At 47.9% G+C, this 19,587-nt stretch overlaps 1 protein-coding gene across 6 annotated transcripts in view; it reads left to right on the top strand.

The window, feature by feature from the left end:
* The window catches only part of pds5b (PDS5 cohesin associated factor B), a 251,107-nt gene that overhangs the window by 33,677 nt on the left and 197,843 nt on the right, over positions 1-19,587 (top strand). For 4 of the 6 annotated variants that reach the window (XR_005463249.1, XM_038818808.1, XM_038818809.1 and 1 more), the window contains exon 2: positions 14,048-14,177. Coding sequence is in view for 4 of the 6 variants with exons in the window: in XM_038818808.1 (XP_038674736.1) it covers positions 14,070-14,177 (108 nt within the window). In the remaining 2 variants the exon portion in view is untranslated. Of the gene's footprint in view, positions 1-14,047; positions 14,178-19,587 lie in introns of those variants that run through there. The other 2 variants (XR_005463248.1, XM_038818810.1) reach the window with 1 other exon arrangement.

The raw sequence follows: 19,587 nt of genomic DNA, 5'->3' as shown, positions 1-19,587 counted from the left end.
TGTTAAGAAGGTATAGGATCCTTTGGTTCATAAATAGAGGCATGGAGTATAAAAGCAAGTAAGTGATGCTACACTTCCACAAATCATTGGTCAGACCATATTGGAGTATTGTGTTCCGTCCTGGACACCTTATTTAAGGAAGGAAAAGCCGAGAGAGTGCAGGGGGATTTGCAAGCATGATCCGAGGAATTTTGGAAACGAGGAAAATTATGGATTTGTTCTCTTCTGAGTGGAGAAGATTAAGAGGTGACCTTATTGTTCAAAATTTTGAACCATTTTGACAGGGTACTGAAGGTTATTCTGTTTCCACTAGTTGATGAGTTAGTGACTGGGGGGGGGGGGGGTCACCATTTCAAGCTGGACAGCAAGAGAACTAGGAGTGAGATGAGGAGCAGTGTCTAGAGTTGTTGGATTTGGAACGCACTGTCTGGGAGAATGGCCAAGGTGGATTCCGGAGGGGGTTCCAGAGAGCTGGATATATATTGGTGATTAATTTAGAGGGTGGCGGATAGGGTTGGGGATTGTGAATAGCTAGGAAGCTCTGTTGGGAGCTGGTGCAGACACGATGGGCTGAATGGCCTCCTTCTCTACGATAAAATGCTATGATCTGTGTTAACGAAGTCAATAGCAAGTTTGTTAAAATACGGATCTGTATATATGTCCTGTCAAATGATGTTTTTTTGGGGGTGGAGGATTGATTGTGAATTTCGCTCAAAAACAAACTACCATTTTTTGGTACCTTTTTTTTAAATTTCGCTGAAATTGATCAAGTGCTAAATTGTCTAATGCTGTCTTTGGGCCACTGGGTTTTCAGCTTCACGTTGAATGAACAGGAGCTTGGCAAAGTGCACACTAACATTAATTTTCAACAAGTAAATAGAAAAGAACTGTATGCAAAAGCAAAATACAAACTTGCATTAGTGGTGGCCCATTGGTCTAGAGGTATGATTCTCGCTTCGGGTGTTTCAGTGCAGCAGAATGTAAGAGGTCCCAGGTTCAAATCCTGGACGAGCCCTTCACTGTTGTCTCCTATTGGCCAAGTGACAGCTTTGGTTAATTTGTATGGGCAGCACAGTGGTTCGCACAGTTGGGTCACTCTATGTGGAGTGGTCACTCTATGTGGAGTTTGCACGTTCTCTCTGTTTCTGTGTGTGTTTCTTCCGGGTGCTCTGGTTTCCTCCCACCGTCCAAAGATGTGCAGTTTAGGTGGATTAGCCACGCTAAATTGCCCTTGGTGTCCAAAAAGGTTGGGTGGTGTTACTGAGTTACGTGGATGGGGTGGAGGTGTGGGGTGTTCCAAGGGTCGGCGCAGATTCGATGGGCCGAATGGCCTCCTTCTGCACTGTAAGATGTATTCTGCTATTGGGTAAAAAATACTGAAATGAGCATTCTTGGGATATTGTGTATCTAGCAAGAACAGCATTTATTGCTCATTTCATAACATTGGACATGCTTTTTCTGTACAAATTAAGAACTTAATTTAAGTTCCATATTTATTTGTCTTGAACACCAAAATGGTTTGTTTTTCACTGTTTGGAATTTATAACACTAATAAAATATTGCAGTTAGTGTGTAAGCTGTAGTAATTGTATTTACAATCTTTGTTCCTGTCAATTTTCACATTGCTCTTAATCACTAAAGATGCCATTTAACTGAATCAAGCTTCTGAGCTTGTATGTACCAGGGCTATATAATATTGCAGTAAGTCGTCTTTGCACCTTCTTTCATGCTTTTGAAGGAGCATCAAAAATCTGGAAGACTGAACTTGCTGTACTGACTAATAATCCCAGTAAGGAATTCAACAGAAACTTGGAGAATATGGAACTCTGTCACAAGGAGTTGTTGAAATGACTCTCATATATGTATTTCAGAGGAAGGTAGATTAGCATGTGAGGGGAAAAAGGAGTAGAATGATAGGTTGATAGGATAGAAGGAGGCTCGTTTGGAGCATTAACTACAACATGCATTTGTTGGGCCAATTACCTGTTTCTATACTGCAATTTTGGATGTAATCAAGCAAATAGTGATCGAGGCGGCAGAGAAGTTCTTTTTCTAGTTGGATGAACAAAATGCTACAGATGCGCACAGCACATATTGGTGCAGGTTCTTCGTTAACCAAGCCAGTGTGCCACACTGTTGTTAAATGCGAGCGGAATCCCCAAACCCAGAAGGGTAACTTGGATCACCGTTTTTATTTTTGGGGGCGTATAATGTTAGGAATAATATACAACCCAGTGGGGAACAATCCAGTCATTGTAAACAATTAATAAAGATATTAACCTAAAGAGACAAAAACATATGTCAAGAAGAACTACACTACACTATGACACTTTAAGTATACTGACTATACACACAATTTTACATGAAACTATCAATTGGTCCCCAGCTACCTGTACCTGAAACTCTGGGATGCCACATTTCCTGAATAATTACCACACCCAGGTTAAGGTGGCCACACCTGTGGAAAAAAAATACGTTCAGTGAAGGTGGGAACTGGCTGCTTCTTTCGAGAGACTATCTGCTATAGTTCTGATGTAGCTGTTTTGGGTGGCACGGTAGCATGTTGTTCATGCTGTTGCTTCATCGCGCCAGGTTCCCAGTTCGATTCCCAGCTTGGGTCACTGTCTGTGGGCGGAGTCTGCACGTTCTCCCCGTGACTGTGGGTTTGCTCCGGGTGCTCCGGCTTCCCCTCTCAAGTCCCGAAAGATGTGCTTGTTAGGTGAATTAGACATTCTGAATTCTCCATCAGTGTACCCAAACGGGTGCTGGAATGTGACGACTCGGGGCTTTTCACAGTAACTTCATTGCAGTGTAAATGTAAGTCTGCTTATGACGATAATAAAGATTATTATTTCTCTCCTTTTATTTGGTGTCTCCAGTTATTCTATTTTGTGTTCTCACCCTGTTTTCTTTAGTCACATCTGTAAAATACTCCTTTCCACTTGAGGCCAATTAACATCTGTCTAATTGCTCCAGATGTCTGCCTCTAATCAACTTTCTGTTTTAGTTTGTTTTTTCCACCTCCCCACTTCACATAATGCTTGAGGTAGAAGTGTTGACGTGGGAATTTGTACAGATGGAAGTTGACTGCAGAGAGGGAAGAAAGTGTGGTTTTTTAAATTTGTTTTTCGAACTTCAGTAGCTTTTATTAAATAGATCAGCATGTATGTGACTGATGGACTGCCTCCTCTCTGCAAATGAAGGCTTGCCAGCCCCTCGTCAAGCAGCACTTTTGCGCAGCCAACCCCAGCCAGCTCAAAACAATGGGAGACTGGCGCCAAGATTTGGGGATGAGATCTGGCCAGACTTCTAGATACAGAGGCCAGAAGGGATGTCCTGTTTCCCGGAGGATCAGTCACGGGGCAGCCAGTGCTGCCTAGAACGAGGTGATAATGGCGGCTATAAGTGCTGGGAGTGTGACCAGGAGGACTGACCTCCAGTGCCAGAAAAAAGTCAATTGGCTTGCCGAAGGCAGAAAGAGTGAGTCAACACCAATGTCCCTGTGCAAGTATCCCCCCCCCCCCCCCCCCCCCCCCCCCCCCCCCCCCCCGGCAGGTGCTTCAGCTGGCGGTGCTGGCCCATCCCATGTGGCTCCCTTTCCATCCTCCAAGGAGAACACCTCTGAGGAAGACACTATATCGAGGCAAAACAGCTGTCGTCCCCACCCACCACTGGCGCAGATCCACGCGCCTCAATGGTGGGGCACAATCTGGTGAGCACTACACAGCGGCTGATGCACGTCGGGTGGTGGCAGCGACCCCCAGGCGAGACAGCAGTAAGAGGTCTGCTGGATTCCAGGACCCAGCTGGATCCCAGCCTGATGCGGAGCCTGTCAAAGAGGTTTTCCTAGAGATGAGGGTGGGCCGTGACATTCACGTAGAGCAATGTCAGGGACACTCCAGCAGCAGGTCCATAGTCAATTAGAGGCGTCCCAGTGACTATGGGTGCAGGAGATGTTGCTGACAACTGTGTGGCACCAACGCCAACATTGCTAGGACGGCCTCAATGGAGAGCTTGGTTCAGAAGGTCTGCACCATTTAGTGGAGATGAAATGAAATGAAATGAAATGAAAATGAATGAATGTCCAAGGTGTTGCGCAGTTGATGATGGCCAAGAACGAGGGGCTCAACAGGATGTCTGCCTCTCTGGGGGACCAGTACCAGGCTGACCTTTTGAGGTTCTGGGGGACATGTCCAGCTCTCAGAAGGGAATGGCTATGGTGCTGCAAAGCTTGTCCCAGTCACAGGTGGGCATTACCGAGGCGCTGCAGAGCATGGCCCAGTCACTGAGGTGCATCGCTGAGGGCGTCAACATGATGATGCAGACCATGGGGAACTGGCAGAGTCAGATGATACAGGGGCAGCTGGGGATCGACCCAGTGTCCCTCCATCCCATGGTGAGCCCCAGGGCCCTGTGGGCACTGAGTGGGAGGAGGGGACACTGAGTGCCAACCCAGACCTGTCCCATGAATGGGGATGGTGGCACCAGATCCTCAAGATCCAACCTTCTGAGGCTGCGTTTTGCAGCTAACACACTGAACAGGGCGGCACAGGTGTGCATGTGCTGCTGACAAGTGAGCCGGGGCCCTCTGGCCCGAGCCCCCAGAGGATGCTCCCAGGGGCATTGCCACGGGGCGTGGTAAGCAGCTGTGTATCCTGGAGACTCACCTGGCTGTAGAGGTTCAAGCTAGGAAGGTAAAGCGCATCGAGGATCATGGAGCACTGGGGGAGGCGGGCAGCACCATTGGGTGAGTGAGGAATTGTTAAACAATAAATACCTTTGTGAAAAATGTGTGATGCCTCTGTCATTTTCTTCTGCATTGGGGGCCAACCTCCAAACCCTTGGCTCATCTCTCCAGGCATCTTTTCCCCCCCACCCATCTTCTGGCCGTGAACATGTCTCCGGAGCTGTGTCCCATCCTCTGGGTGTTCGGATGTTAGCTGCTGCGTGCAAAGTATTGCCTCGCACAGTGTCCATGCATCCAGGTGTGATTGGGATGAGAGGCAATGACTCCCATATGGTACATGGCCTGCCTCCCCATGCGACTCCACTTGGGTTGTGTGAAGTATTCACCTAACCACGATTGCCAAGGAAGCTGAGGATGGAAACTGGCAAAGGGGTTTAGAAAATATAGGGAGAAATTGGAGTATGGAAGAACACTGGCACGAAATATCAAAACGGACAATTAAAAACTACCAATATGTTGGATCCTCCAAGATGACACTGGAATTGATGATAGGAACTGAGAACTGGCAGAGTCTTTGAACAAGTAATTTTATGTCTTCTCAGTGGAAGGCACAGAAAACATCCCCAAAAAAATAAAACGTGCAAAAGGGAAGGAGGAAATTCGAATCCCTGTCAGTAGATAAAATGTTTGCGGAGGATCAATGGGACTAAAGACTGATTGGTTCCTTGGATTGCTTGTCTTCATCTTGGAATCCTAAAGGAAACGACTGTAGAACTAGAAAACGCATTGGATGTAATTTAAAAAACTTCCCATAGATTGTGGAAGGTCCTATTTGATTGGAAAACCACAAATGTCACATTCCAGGAAGGAGGGACATAAAGCAATTCGTCCAAAATCTGTTATAAGAAAATGCCGGAATCTATCATGAAGGAGGGCGGGCAGCATGGTAGCACAATGGTTAGCACCTTCACAGTGGCAGGAACCCGGGTTTGAATCCCCTGCTTGGCCACTGTCTGTGGACGTGCTCTCCCTGTGTCTCTGTGGGTGTGCTCTGGTTTCATAGAACGTACAGTGCAGAAGGAGATCATTCGGCCCATCGAGCCTGCACCGACCCAAATTAAGCCCTCACTTCCACCCTATCCCAATAACCCCCCCCCCCCCCCCAACCGTTTTTGGACAAGGGCAATTTAGCATGGCCAGTTCACCTAACAGCACATCTTTCGGGACTTGTGGGAGGATACCAGAGCACCTGGAAGAAACCCACGCACACACTGGGAGAACGTGCTGACTCCTCGCAGACAGTGACCCAGTGGGGAATTGAACCTGGGATCCTGCCGCTGTGAAGCCACAGTGCTATCCACTTGAGGATGTACTGAGCCAGGTGGATAAAAGGAAATGAGAATGTTGGGTGGATAAAGGGGAACCAGTGGATGTAGTGTGAGGTGCCACATAAAGGTTACTGCGTGAGATATGAGCTTCTGATGTTGGGGCAATATGTTAGCATGGATGGAGGATTGGCTAACAAACTGGTGTATTGTTGCAGGGATCAGTGCAGAGGCCTGAACTATTTATGGTCGACATTATTAATTAGATGAAGGGATGGGCTGTATTATAGAAAATCTGCTGATACAAAAATGGGCAGGAAAACAAGTTTTGAGGAGGATGCAACAAGTTTGCAATGGGATATAGGTAGGTTATATGATTTAGGCAATGGTTGACCGATGGAGTACCTCTTAATGGTAGTTTTCCAGGAAGGCGAAAGAACGTCTGTGTCTTAGTCAATACCTAGCCCTCCAATATGACTGAAATAGATTAACCAGCCAAGTTGATACTATTGGATGGGAAGGTCAGCTAATGGAACCCTGGCTCAAAATACTTTGTTGTTGGAAAACGTGGATGAACAGAGCATCTTGGCTCTTAATAACAAAAAACAAACATTCCAAGTTTGACTGTAATATAATACTCCTTTGCCCCAATAATATTTTCACAAATATATGCAGTCTTAAAGAATAACACAGACCACAATATATATTGTTCTTTGTAAGTCAAGCAGCCCAACTCCGGTCAGACACGCACCACCCTGAAATCCAAGTGGCAGATGCCACCCAATTGAACTTAATGTGGAGTTCCCCTGAAATCCCCGCAAATGATTATTACATTGGCAAACAACTGGTCGCACTGGACTCTGGCATTGACAGAGTGTTTCCAAACTCTGCTCTCAAAAAGATGTTCCGTTTATAATTCTCCTTCTTTCCCTCAGCTGTTTTCAGCAAATATCCACTTCCAGGATTTCCAACTCCTTTCAGTATTCCTCTGCCTTGAATTGCCACGTACATTCAAGCTTCCACACAATCTCTCGGGCACACAGCCATGTCAATAGAACACTAGGGATTCACAGGCTGTGGTAAGATGTTACTGGTGAGAATAGAGATAATAGTGTGGATTAAGGATTAATTAACCAAGCACAGCTGGAATAAATTTTGGATTTTATTTTTTGGTTGGTGTCCTTTAACAAGTGAGGTACCACACAGATCAGTACTTTGACCTCTGCTATCAATGACCATAGATGAGGGGACCAAGATGTATCAAAGTTAGCGTAATCCTTACTGCTTTTATTCTAACGTAATTTTACATTGTCAACAAAGTGGCAGCAGAGGAATATCAACACATTGGATGCGTGAACAAGGAGGAGGGTGGGATACAATGTGGCAAGTGGGAAGTTATCCAGTTGATTTATTATTTTTTTTGGAAATCTAGGAATGGTTGCCACCTCCTGAAGAACCCCTGCACCGATTCCCCTTGGGGCAAATTTCACCCGCTCCAATTTAATAAACCCCGCCATATCGTTGATCCAGGCCTCCACGCTTGGGGGTGTCTCATCCTTCCACTGAAGAAGAATCCTCCGCCGGGCTACTAGGGACGCAAAGGCCAGAATACCGGCCTCTTTCGCCTCTTGCACTCCCAGCTCCTCTGCAACTCCGAGCCCCCAGCCCGGTTTGACCCTGGATCCTACCACCCTCGATACCGTCCTTGCTACACCCTTCCAAAATTCCTCCAGCGCTGGGCATGGCCAGAGCATATGGGCATGGTTTGCTGGGCTCCCTGAGCACCTAATACATCTATCCTCGCTCCCAAAGAACCGGCTCAACCTTGTCCCAGTCATGTGAGCCCTATGCAGCACCTTAAACTGTATGAGGCTGAGCCTCGCACAAGAGGAGGAGGAGTTCACTCTTCCTAGGGCATTCGCCCACGTTCCCTTCCCCCTCCACCCCCCCACCACCTCCTCACCCAGCTCCTCCTCCCATTTACCCTTCAGCTCCTCCACCGAGGCCTCGTCCATCTCCTGCATCACTTGGTACGTTGCCGAGATCCTCCCCTCTTCAACCCACACCCCCACGAGCACCCTGTCCTGGACCCCACGTGGCGGCAACAGTGGGAACTCTGCCACCTGCCGTCTAGCGAATGCCCATACCTGCATGTACCTAAAGTGGGGAGCCCAAACTTCCCCTCCACCTCACCCAGGCTCGCAAACTTCCCGTCCACAAACTGGTCCCCCAACCTCCTAATACCTGCCCTGTGCCAACTCAGGAACCCGCCGTCAATTCTCCCCGGGACAAACCGGTGGTTCCCCCGTATCGGGGACCCTATCGAGGCCCCTACCTCCCCATGTGCCGTCTCCATTGCCCCCAAATTTTGAGGGTAGCCGTCACCACCGGACTCACCTGTGCACCATCGCTGCGTTGGCAACCCAATATAGAATATAGAACAGTACAGCACAGAACAGGCCCTTCGGCCCTCGATGTTGTGCCGAGCCATGATCACCCTACTCAAACCCACGTATCCACCCTATACCCGTAACCCAACAACCCCCCCCTTAACCTTACTTTTTAGGACACTACGGGCAATTTAGCATGGCCAATCCACCTAACCCGCACATCTTTGGAGGTTGGACAGTGCCAGCCCCCCTATCCCTGCCCCTCTCTAGGAAGACCCTTCTCACCCTCTGGGTCCCCTGCACCCCCACAAACCCCGTAATGCTCCTGTTAACCCGCTTGAAGAAGGCCTTTGGGATAAGGATGGGGAGGCACTGGAACAGGAACAGAAATCTCGGGAGCACCGTCATCTTGACTGATTGCACCTTACCCGCCAGAGACAGCGGCAACATGTCCCATCTCTTAAACTCCTCCTCCATTTGCTCCACCAGCCTTGAGGTTAAGCTTATGCAAGGCCCCCCAGCTCCTGGCCACCTGGACCCCCAAGTACCTGAAAGCTCCTCTCCTCTCCCTTTTTAGTGGGAACCTCCCAGTCTCCCCCCTCCTGGTCCCCCGGGTGTACAACAAACAGTTCGCTCTTCCCCAAGTTGAGCTTGTACCCTGAGAAATCCCCAAATTCCCTGAGAATCCTTATCACCTCCGGAATTCCCCCCACCGGGTCCGCCACATATAACAATAAGTAATTCGTATAGAGCGACACTCGGTGTTCCTCCCCACCTCGCACCAGCCCCCTCCAGTTCCTCGACCCCCTCAGCGCCATGGCCAGGGGTTCAATTGCCAGCGCAAAAAGCAGGGGGGACAAGGGACACTCCTGCCTCGTCCCTCGGTACAACTGAAAATACTCCGACCTCCTCCTATTCGTGGCCACGCTCGCCATGAGGGCCTCATATAACAGCTTCACCCACCTGACAAACCCCTCCCCAAACCCGAACCTTTTCAGCACCTCCCACAAGTGCCCCCACTCAACCCCATCAAAGGCCTTCTCCGCATCCAACGCCACCACTATCTCCGACTCCCCTTCTACCGCCGGCATAATTGTAACATTCAAGAGCCTCCGCATGTTAGTATTCAACTGCCTCCCTTTCATGAACCCCGTTTGATCTTCGTGGATAACCTACGGCACACAGTCCTCTATCCTCGTGGCTAAAATCTTCGCGTCCACATTTAGAGTGAGATCGGCCTGTCTGACCCACACTGCAGGGGATCCTTGTCCCGCTTGAGGATCAAGGAAATCAGTGCCAGAGTCAGCATCTGAGGCAGAGCCCTTCCTTCCCTTGCCTCGTTGAAGGTCCTAACCAAAAGGGGGCCCAACAGGTCTGCATACTTCTTATAGAATTCGACCAGGAACCCATCCGGCCCCGGCGCCTTCCCCGACTGCATGCTCCCTATCTCTTTGACCAGCTCCTCCAGCCCAACCGGCGCCCCCAGTCCCTCCACCTGTCCCTCCTCCACCCTCTGGAATCTCAGCCGGTCCAAAAAGCGCCCCATTTCTGCTGGGGATTCGGACCGATACAGTTCCTCGTAAAAGTCCCTGAAGGCCCCATTAATGTCTACCCCCCTTCGCACCACATTCCCTCCCCTATCCTTAACTCCACCGATCTCCCTGGCTGCATCCCGCTTACGGAGCTGGTGTGCCAGCATCCTACTCGCCTTCTCCCCATATTCATACACCACTCCCTGTGTCATCCTCCACTGAACTTCCGCCTTTCTGGTGGTCAACAAGTCAAACTCAGCCTGGAGACTACGCCGCTCCCTCAGCAATCCGGAGCCTCCGTGTATCTCCTGTCCACCCTCACCATCTCCCCCACCAACCTCTGCGCTCTCCTCTCCCTGTGGGCCTGAATGGAGATCAACTCTCCCCTAACCACCGCCTTCAGCGCCTCCCAGACCATCCCCATTGTCATTGGCCTCCAGGTACCTCTCGATACATCCTCGAACCCGCCCGCCCACCTCCTCGTCTGCCAGCAGCCCCACCTCTAAGTGCGAAAGCGGGCGCTGGTCTCTCTCCTCCCCCAGCTCGAGGTTCACCATCCTCCACTCTCTCGCAATCAGCGCCCTACTCATAACAAAAAAATAAATCCGGGAATAGGCCAAATGCACATGGGAGAAGTATGAAAATTCCCTGGCCCTCAACCTCGCAAACCTCCATGAATCCACCCCTCCCATCTGGTCCATAAACCCTCTCAACACCTTAGCCGCCGGTGGCCTCCTGCCCGTCTTGGATCTGGATCGATCTAGTGCCGGATCCAGCACCGTGTTAAAATCCCCCCCCGCCTCCGTCTGGAATCCGGCCCAACATGTGCCACATGAAACCTGCATCGTCCCAATTCGGGGCGTATACATTGACCAGCACCACCTGCTCCCCCTGCAGCTTGCCGCTTACCATCACATACCTCCCGCCTCTGTCTGCCACAACATTCGACGCCTCAAACGACACCCTCTTTCCCACCAGGATCGCCCCCTCCAGATTTTTTGCATCCAGCCCCGAATGAAACACCTGGCCTACCCATCCCTTCCGCAATCTAACCTGGTCCGCCACCTTCAGGTGCGTCTCCTGAAGCATGGCCACATCCGCCTTCAGCCCCTTCAGGTGCGCAAACACGCGGGCCTGTTTGACCGGCCCATTCAGTCCCCTCACATTCCAGGTTATCAGCCGGATCAGGGGGCTACCTGCCCGCCGACTAGCCATTACCCTACCACTTGCCTGCGCCCCCCACTCAGCCCGTTCCCCACGGCGGCAGACCCCCATCCCGACCCCCTCTACATGCTCCAGCTCCTTCTTGGCCATTCCAGCAGCAACCCGGTACCCCTTCCCCAGCTCGGAGCTGCGTTGCTCCCTCCATTGCACTCCTGCAAGTCAGCTGACTCCTGACCCCACCACTCCTCCGACCCCTCCCAGCGTGGGGCTTCCCCTCCTCCCCAGTGTCCACCAGCAGGCTTTCCTCCCCCGTACCGCCCCCTTCAACCCGAGCTTTCCACCTGCCCGACCCCACCTCCTCTAAAGCAGCTCCCTTTACCGGCCCGGTCTCCTCGCGGGGCCCCAACCCCCCTTCACACCATTAGCCCTCCCCACACTGCATGTCTGCCCCCCTTCTCGAGCCCATCCAACAAACCCAAGCAAAAACCAGTGCCCCACCCGCCCTGAAAACGACAAAGAACCAACATTGAACAGAGAACCCCCCCCCTCCCCCCTCGAAGTATAACACAGTTGCATGCAGATCCCCATACCCAACCCTCAGTTTGAGTCCAATTTTTCGGCCTGCACAAAGGCCCACGCCTCCTCCGGGGACTCAAAGTAACAGTGTTAGTCATTGTAGGTGACCCACAAACGCGCCGGCTGCAGAATGCCGAACTTCACTCCCTTCCTGTCTAGCACCGCCTTCGTCCGATTGTACCCGGCCCTCTTCTTTGCCACCTCCGCACTCCAGTCCTGGTAGATCTGTACCTCCGCGTTCTCCCACCTGCTGCTCCGCTCCTTCTTGGCCCACCTGAGCACACACTTCTGGTGAGCAAACTGGTGGAACCGCACTAGCACCGCCTGTGGCGGCTCATTCGGCTTGGGTCTTCTTGCCAATATTCTGTGGGCTCCCTCCAGCTCCAGGGGCCCCTGAAAGGACCCAGCTCCCATCAGTGAATTTAGCATGATGACCACATAGGCTCCCACGTTTGACCCCTCCAGCCCTTGTGGAAGGCCCAGGATCTGCAGATTTTTCCGCCTCGACCGGTTCTCCATCTCCTCGAACCTCTCCTACCATCTTTTATGGAGCGCCTCGTGCATCTCCACCTTCACCGCGAGGCCTAAGGTCTCGTCCTCTCTTTCGGAGGCCTTTTGTCGGATCTCTGATTGCCACCCCCTGGGCCTTTTGGGTCTCCAGCAGCTTGTCAATCGAAGCCTTCAACGGCTCCAGCAGCTCCACTTTAAGCTCCCTGAAGCAGCGCTGGAGAGGCTCCTGCGCCCACTGCCTCCTGGTCTCCGCCCGCCGCCATCTTGTGCTTATTCCCTCGCTTCTGCTTTGGCTTTGCAACAACTTTTTTTCCTCGCCCCACTCCTTGTCCAGGCCATATACTGCTGGGGAAATGTTGCTGATTCCTTCCCATGTCGAAAAAGTACGTTCCTGGCGGGAGCTGCCGAATGTGCGACTTGGCTCCGCATAGCCACAACCGGAAGTCCCACTTGATTTATTTTAATAAAAGCCGAACAGATCATGTTTTTTTGAATGGGTGAAAGACTGGGAAATGTTTGCATTCTGAGGGAATTGGGTGTCCTTGTACACATCATAAAGTGACATGCAGGTACAGTAAGCAATTAGGAAGACAAATTATATGTTGGTATTTATTGGAAAAATGATTGGAATGTAGGAGTAAAGAAGTCTTCATTGTGTCAGTGAGTAGTACAATGTGCAGTTTTGGGCTCCTTACCAAAGGAAGGACATTCTCGTCTCTGAGCAAATGTAACAAAAAGGGTTTGTCTTTTGTTAAGGGTTTGACTTTTTGACAAGAGATTAAGTAGAAGAGGCCTATATTTAGAAGAATTAGGTGATCTAATTGAAATGTATGAAATGTAAAAGAGTTTGAAAGGATAGGTGCTGAGGAAGTGTTTACCCTAGCTGGGAAATTTACAGTGCTGACTCAATCTCGGAAAAAGGGGTTGACCATTTAGGACTTGCACTCAAAACATTTGTGATTCTTCAGAATTCTCGACCCAGAGAGCTGCAATGCTCAAGTGAGCGCGTTTAAGACCCAGATCTATTTGTGTACTGAGGAAGTTGAGAGAGATTGGGATGGTGCAGGAAGGTGCAGTTGAGGGAGAAGATCTGCCATGTGTAATGGCGGAACAGGCTTAAAGGGTCAAATGGCCTACTCCAGCTTGTATTTCTTCTCTTGGTAACTCGCTGTTCGGAGCTGCAAATGAGCTTGAAATGGGAGAGTAGCGACTCAATACTCTGCATCATTACTCCCTCTTAGTATTGACAAGGAGAAGCAAATGGTATAACTTGGACAAATGTCCAGTATGATACAAATAAAATTACAAACTCTTGCTGTCATTAAATTGTAAAAAATGTTTTTCCTGGTGGATGAATGGGGCAAGAAGAAATGGAAACCAAGCTTTTGCAATGGAAGAAAGAATTAAAGGGAGGAGTAAGGTTTGCGAATTTAGGACTATTGAGTTTTTAAAAACTGAAGATGGGTGGCATAAATATTTGGAAACAACGGGGGTGGGGAAGGGGCTGGGGCAAATGAGACTATCTGAGGGCATCGACATTGGAGGGGAAGAACTGCCTGCTCTCATCGTAATTTCTATGACCATGCTCATTTTGTTAATCTGAGTGCAGTGAGTGGCTTTTGTAATGTTGGTGAGCTGAGCTTTGGAGGATGCGCCTGATCCCCAAACACTAACCCTATTGCTCTTGGTTTTGTTCAGGTTGATTTTATGCTGGTTAGTTTTTGATGTGTGAAGTACAGATCGACTGATGTGAATGAGTACTTGGTGTTGATGAATGAGCACCAGCAGCTTTCACCATGCTGAACACTATTCTTTTCAAAAGGAAATTGCACACTTACTAACGTTGTTCTTTTTTTTTTAAAGGGAGGAAACGTGAACGCTAACCATGGCTCACAACAAGCCAAAGGTCAATGACGGGAAAATTACATATCCTCCAGGAGTAAAAGAGATCTCTGATAAAATATCGAAGGAGGAAATGGTTCGAAGACTAAAGGTTTGTAATTGTGTTTGGAAATCAAAGGTAGTTTTAAGGGATTCCTATTTGTATTAGTAAACATTAGAAATGGCGTACAGTTTTGAGGATGTTCAGTTATGTTTCAGTGCCTGGAAGGGTAAAAAGTTTAGTTGGATTCATATCGTCAGAGCTAGGACTAGGAGAAGGCAATTCAGTCCCTCGAGCCTGCTCTACCATTCAATACAATCATGGCTGATCTCTGCCTCAACTCCACTTTCTTTCCCATTCTCCATAAGCCTTCAACCCATCACTAATTAAAAATGTGTCAATTTTCTCCAGTGTCCAGGCATTCACCGCACTCGGGGGTGGCAAATTTGACATATTTGTGACCCATTGAGAGAAGTAATTTCTCATTTCTGTTTTCCGTCTGCTATCCCTTATCCTAAAACTATGACCTCTTGTTATAGATTGCCCCACAAGAGGAAGCATGTGCTCTACTTGGCCATACCTTTTATCATCTTGTATACCTCAGTAAGATCTCTCATTCTTCTAAAGTCAAGAGAGTATACAGTTAAATTGCTCCATCTCTGCATAAGACTACTCATCTCTGGAATTAATGTACTTAACTGCCTCTAATACAATATATATACCCCCACCCAATAAGGGGGCCAAAGCTATACACACCAATGCCTTGTATAATTGCAGTAACACTTCCCTACTTTAATACTCTGTTCCTTTAGCCCAAATAAAGGCCAACATTGCATTTGTCTTCCTTGTTAACTGCTGTACCTGCATACTAATTTTCTGAGATTCATGCATGAGGACATCCAGGTCTCTCTGTACCGAAGCACTCTGATGTTTCTCTCTATTTAGATAATTTGCCTTCCATTTTCCTGACTTAAATGGACGACATCAGACTTATTCATGTTAAACTCCATCTGCCAAATTTTGGCACAGTCGCCTAACCTATCTATATCCATTTGTAAATTTCTTATTTCCTCATTCTAACTTACTATTCTTGGGTGTCATCTGGAAATTTGGCTATAGTACCTTCTATCCCTACTTCCAAGTTAATATATATTGTAAATAGTTGAGGACTGAACCCTGTGGCACACCACTAGTTCAATCTTGCCAACCAGAAAAAGACCCATTTATCCAGACTCTCTGCCTTCTGTTGGTTAATCAGTCTGCTATCCAAGCTAATACATTACCCCTAACCCCATGTGATCTTACCTTGCGTATTAACCTTTTGTGCGGCATCGCCTTATCAAATGCCTTCGAAAGTCCAGATACACTACATCTACAGGATCCCCATGTGGCTTGCAGCACCTTAGAAGAATTCTAGCAAATGAGTTGAACACTAATGAAAAATGAATGAAAATCGCTTATTGTCACGAGTAGACTTCAATGAAGTAACTGTGAAAAGCCCCTAGTCGCCACATTCCGGCGCCTGTTCGGGGAGGCTGTTATGGGAATCGAACCGTGCTGCTGGCCTGCTTTCAAAGCCAGCGATTTAGCTCAGTGTGCTAAACAGCCCCTAAACAGTAAACACTATTTACCTTTCTTAATAAAACCATGCTGACCGACTGATTGCGCTTTGACTTTCCAAATGTCCTGATCTTGCATGATTGATTCTAACAATTTCCCAACAACAGATGTTAAATTAACAACTGTTCTATAGTTCCTCACTTTCTGCCTCCCTCCCTTTTGCGTTAAGTTAGCATTTTTCCAATCCACTGGAACCTTTGTTGCATCTAGGGGATTTGGAATATTGCATCCAATGGATTCCCTATCTCCACTGCCACTTCCTTTGACCATAAGGTGTGGGCCATCTGGCCCGGGGGATGTGACTGCTTCAATCTCAATAGTTTGTTTTGCACTTTTCCTATTGTTGATGTTGTTCCAAGTTTCTCCCTTTTTCTCGTGTCTTCCACAATGAAAACTGAGGCAAAATATTGATTGAGCCTCTCGGCCATTTTCTGTTCCGCACTCCTGGCCTTGCCCTCTAAAGGGCTAGCATTTACTTTATCTACTGTCTTCCATTTTATATACTTACAGAAATGTTTGCTGTCCGTTTATCTTGTATTTTGCGGTAGTTTTCTTAATTTATCGTTTTTTAAAAAATTACTTTTGTTTAACTCCAGAATGCTAGTGTGGGACTCCACGTGCTACGATCAGTCTTCCCTCGACGCTCCTTCACAGAAATCATTCATTAATTTCCCCCCTCCCATTACACCATACCAAATTGATAATAGCCTGTTCCCTGGTTGGTTCCACAACATATTGTTCCAAGAAACCATCTTTAAAATATTCAATGAACTTACCCTCGAGACTACCTTTGCTAATTTAAAAAAAATATAAATTTAGAGTGCCCAATTCATTTTTTCCAATTTCAGGGGCAATTTAGCGTGGCCAATCCACTTACCCATCACACTTTCGGGTTGTGAGGGCGAAACCCATACAAACATGGAGAATGTGCAAACTCCACATGGACAGTGACCCAGAGCCGGGATCAAACCTGGGACCTCAGTGCTGTGAGGCAGCAGTGCTAGCCACTGTTCTGCCCACCGTTGCTAATTTGATTAATTCTAATTATCTATTAATGTCATCCATGATTGTTATGCTCCTGATATTTCTTGGTTTATACCGTGCCCAACGACTGTTTGGGGACCTAAAGATTATTCCCACCAGGGACTTCTTTCCTTCACTATTTCTTAGTTGTACCCAATGTTACAAGTGGGCAGCACGGTAGCATGGTGGTTAGCATAAATGCTTCACGGCTCCAGGGTCCCAGGTTCGATTCCCGGCTGGGTCACTGTCTGTGCGGAGTCTGCACGTCCTCCCCGTGTGTGCGTGGGTTTCCTCCGGGTGCTCCGGTTTCCTCCCACAGTCCAAAGATGTGCGGGTTAGGTGGATTGGCCATGCTAAATTGCCTGTAGTGTCCTTAAAAGTAAGGTTAAGGGGGTGGGGGGTTGTTGGGTTACGGGTATAGGGTGGATACGTGGGTTTGAGTAGGGTGATCATTGCTCGGCACAACATCGAGGGCCGAGGGGCCTGTTCTGTGCTGTACTATTCTATGTTCTATATTCTATGTTACGGCACTCTGGGCAAGTGAGCAGTCAGTTCCAGCCCCACAGACCCCAGAGTTCCAACATAAGGGAATTAACCAATAATTTATATGCTTTCCTAAAATCCTAACCCTTGATTGCTCCAATGAGTTACAGGCACCAGTTTTAGAAGTAAAACATTGACAAACTGTTTATTTATAACAAGAGTAAAAGATTAACCTATAATGGAAATCCTGATACAATGGCTTATTTGTCTACCTATTCCCAAAACCTACCCTCCACCCGTACATGCAGGACAGACACAAAAAGTGGGGGGTGGCAGGAAGGTTCAAAAAAATAACTGGGATTTAGAGGTAAAAGAGATTTGAGGATCTTCGCTGCTGGGGTTGATGACCTTCAAGGCAGTGATCCCTTTAGAAGGCAAGATGTTGTATCGTCGGTTGGTTTGTAAAACAAAACTGAAAGCAACAGCAGACAGGCTACAATATAATCCGGACTGGACCAAATCTGCATGGCGAATCTGCTTAGTCCCAGCAATGAAAGTAGCCGATTGGCTGTCAGCCAAATTGTCATATCACTGCTGATGTCAGCATCTTCTGCCCCTGCCTTTTTAAAATTGATGTAGGCCCTAGCAATGAATTATAACTGCGAAAAGTACAGAATTAAAATGGAAATCTTGAGTCCCAACGAAAATTCACAAGTGTTCCTTACTCCAGACTAATGCCATATCATCTGCAGTGCCTATATAATTTTTTGTTACAGCACCAATCCCGTACTTTACTAGCAAAGCTACACCACCTTGTTTTCTTTCTGTCTATCCTTCCGAAATACTGAATACCCTTGGATATTCAACTCTCAGACTTGGTCCCCTTGTAACCATGTCAGTAATCATCACCAAATCATATCCCTTTGTCACTATTTGTGCTATTTGGGGACCAATAGATTACTCCCATAAAGGACTTCTCATAATTCTGTTCTGAAGTGTTTTATGCATTCAGCCGCAAAGCCTTTAAGTTTGTTCTATTATCAAATTTCCCGACTCTTGTATGATTCCTGGGTACAATGTGACATTCACACGTTCTGTCACTTTCTTTTATTTTCTGGTCACAATCTGCCTCATCACTAATCTGCACTCTTACCTTCTCCTTTTAACGTTGATTTTCCATGCAACTGAACCCTCTTCTTTTCCTCCTTCGCCCATCGCCACTATCTAGTTTAAATCCTTATATACAGACCAATTATGCGATTTGCCAGGACTCTGGTCTCAGTGTGATTCAGGTGAAGACTGTCTCATTGGAACGGCTCCCAATGTCCCATGAACTCGAACCCATTTCTCCCACACTAACTGTAACCACGCATTTACCTCTTTTTAATCTTATTGACCCTGTGCCAATTAGCTTGTGGCTCGGGTAGTAATCCAGAGGTTATTACCTTTTATTGATTCTGCTTTTTAATTTAGCCCTATAGCCCATATTCCCTCAGCAGAACTTCTATCTTCTATGTATGTTGTTGGTACCTACGTGAGCCACAACAACAGGATCTTTCCCCTTCCACTCACCAGTTCCTCTGAGCCCAGATGCGATATCCCAAACCCTAATACCAGGTAGGCAACCTTTGGGACTCTCAATCCCAGTCGTAGTGTCTATGCTCCTAACTATACTATCCCTGATTGTGACTATATTTCACGTTTCCCTCCCCTGCCCCCAACTTGAATGGCTGGCTCCCTGTACCACGGTTCTGTGATCAGTTTGCTCGTCTTTTCTACAGTCCTGCTCTTCACTTGGGGAGCAAGAATCTGTAACCTGTTGGATAAGGGCTGAAGCTCCTGTTCTACTCTGCCTCACTCGTAGTAATGCCCTTCTCCCCCGACCACTGACCGAATTGAAGGTAGTTAATCTAAGATGCGTGCCTGCCTCCAAAAACACCGCATCCAGGTAACTGTCCTTGTCTCTGATGTGTTGGAACTTCCGAAGCTCAGACTCTAGCTCATCAATTCTGAGCCAAATTTGCTCGAGCAACCAACACTTGTTACAGATGTGTTCATTAGGAACCACATTGGGGTCCACCAGCTCCCACATCATGCAAGTACAATATGTCGCCTGGCCCTCCATCTTTTTCCTTTTTGTAATCGGTTTTTCTCCTTACCTTTTTTAATCTGAAAGCGACTTCGAATAGGTGATAACAAGTAGCAGTTAACTCACCAGGCATTGAACGTACCATTTTCCTGTGATGTCACTCTTGGATTGCTTTTCAAACGCAGCCCACTGCGTGAGTGGAGGTATCTCTCACAAGCCCAGCTGTCTCCGCTCCTTCCTGTTTCACCAAACTTTCAGCGGCACTCTGATGCAACAAGACAGCACTCTGTGTAAACAAGGCAACAT

This window comes from Scyliorhinus canicula, chromosome 14 (assembly GCF_902713615.1).
Source record: "Scyliorhinus canicula chromosome 14, sScyCan1.1, whole genome shotgun sequence".
In the NCBI taxonomy this organism is placed as follows: Eukaryota; Metazoa; Chordata; class Chondrichthyes; order Carcharhiniformes; family Scyliorhinidae; genus Scyliorhinus; species Scyliorhinus canicula.
Note: the sequence above shows the minus strand (reverse complement) of the source record. Positions and strands in the feature narration are given on the sequence as shown.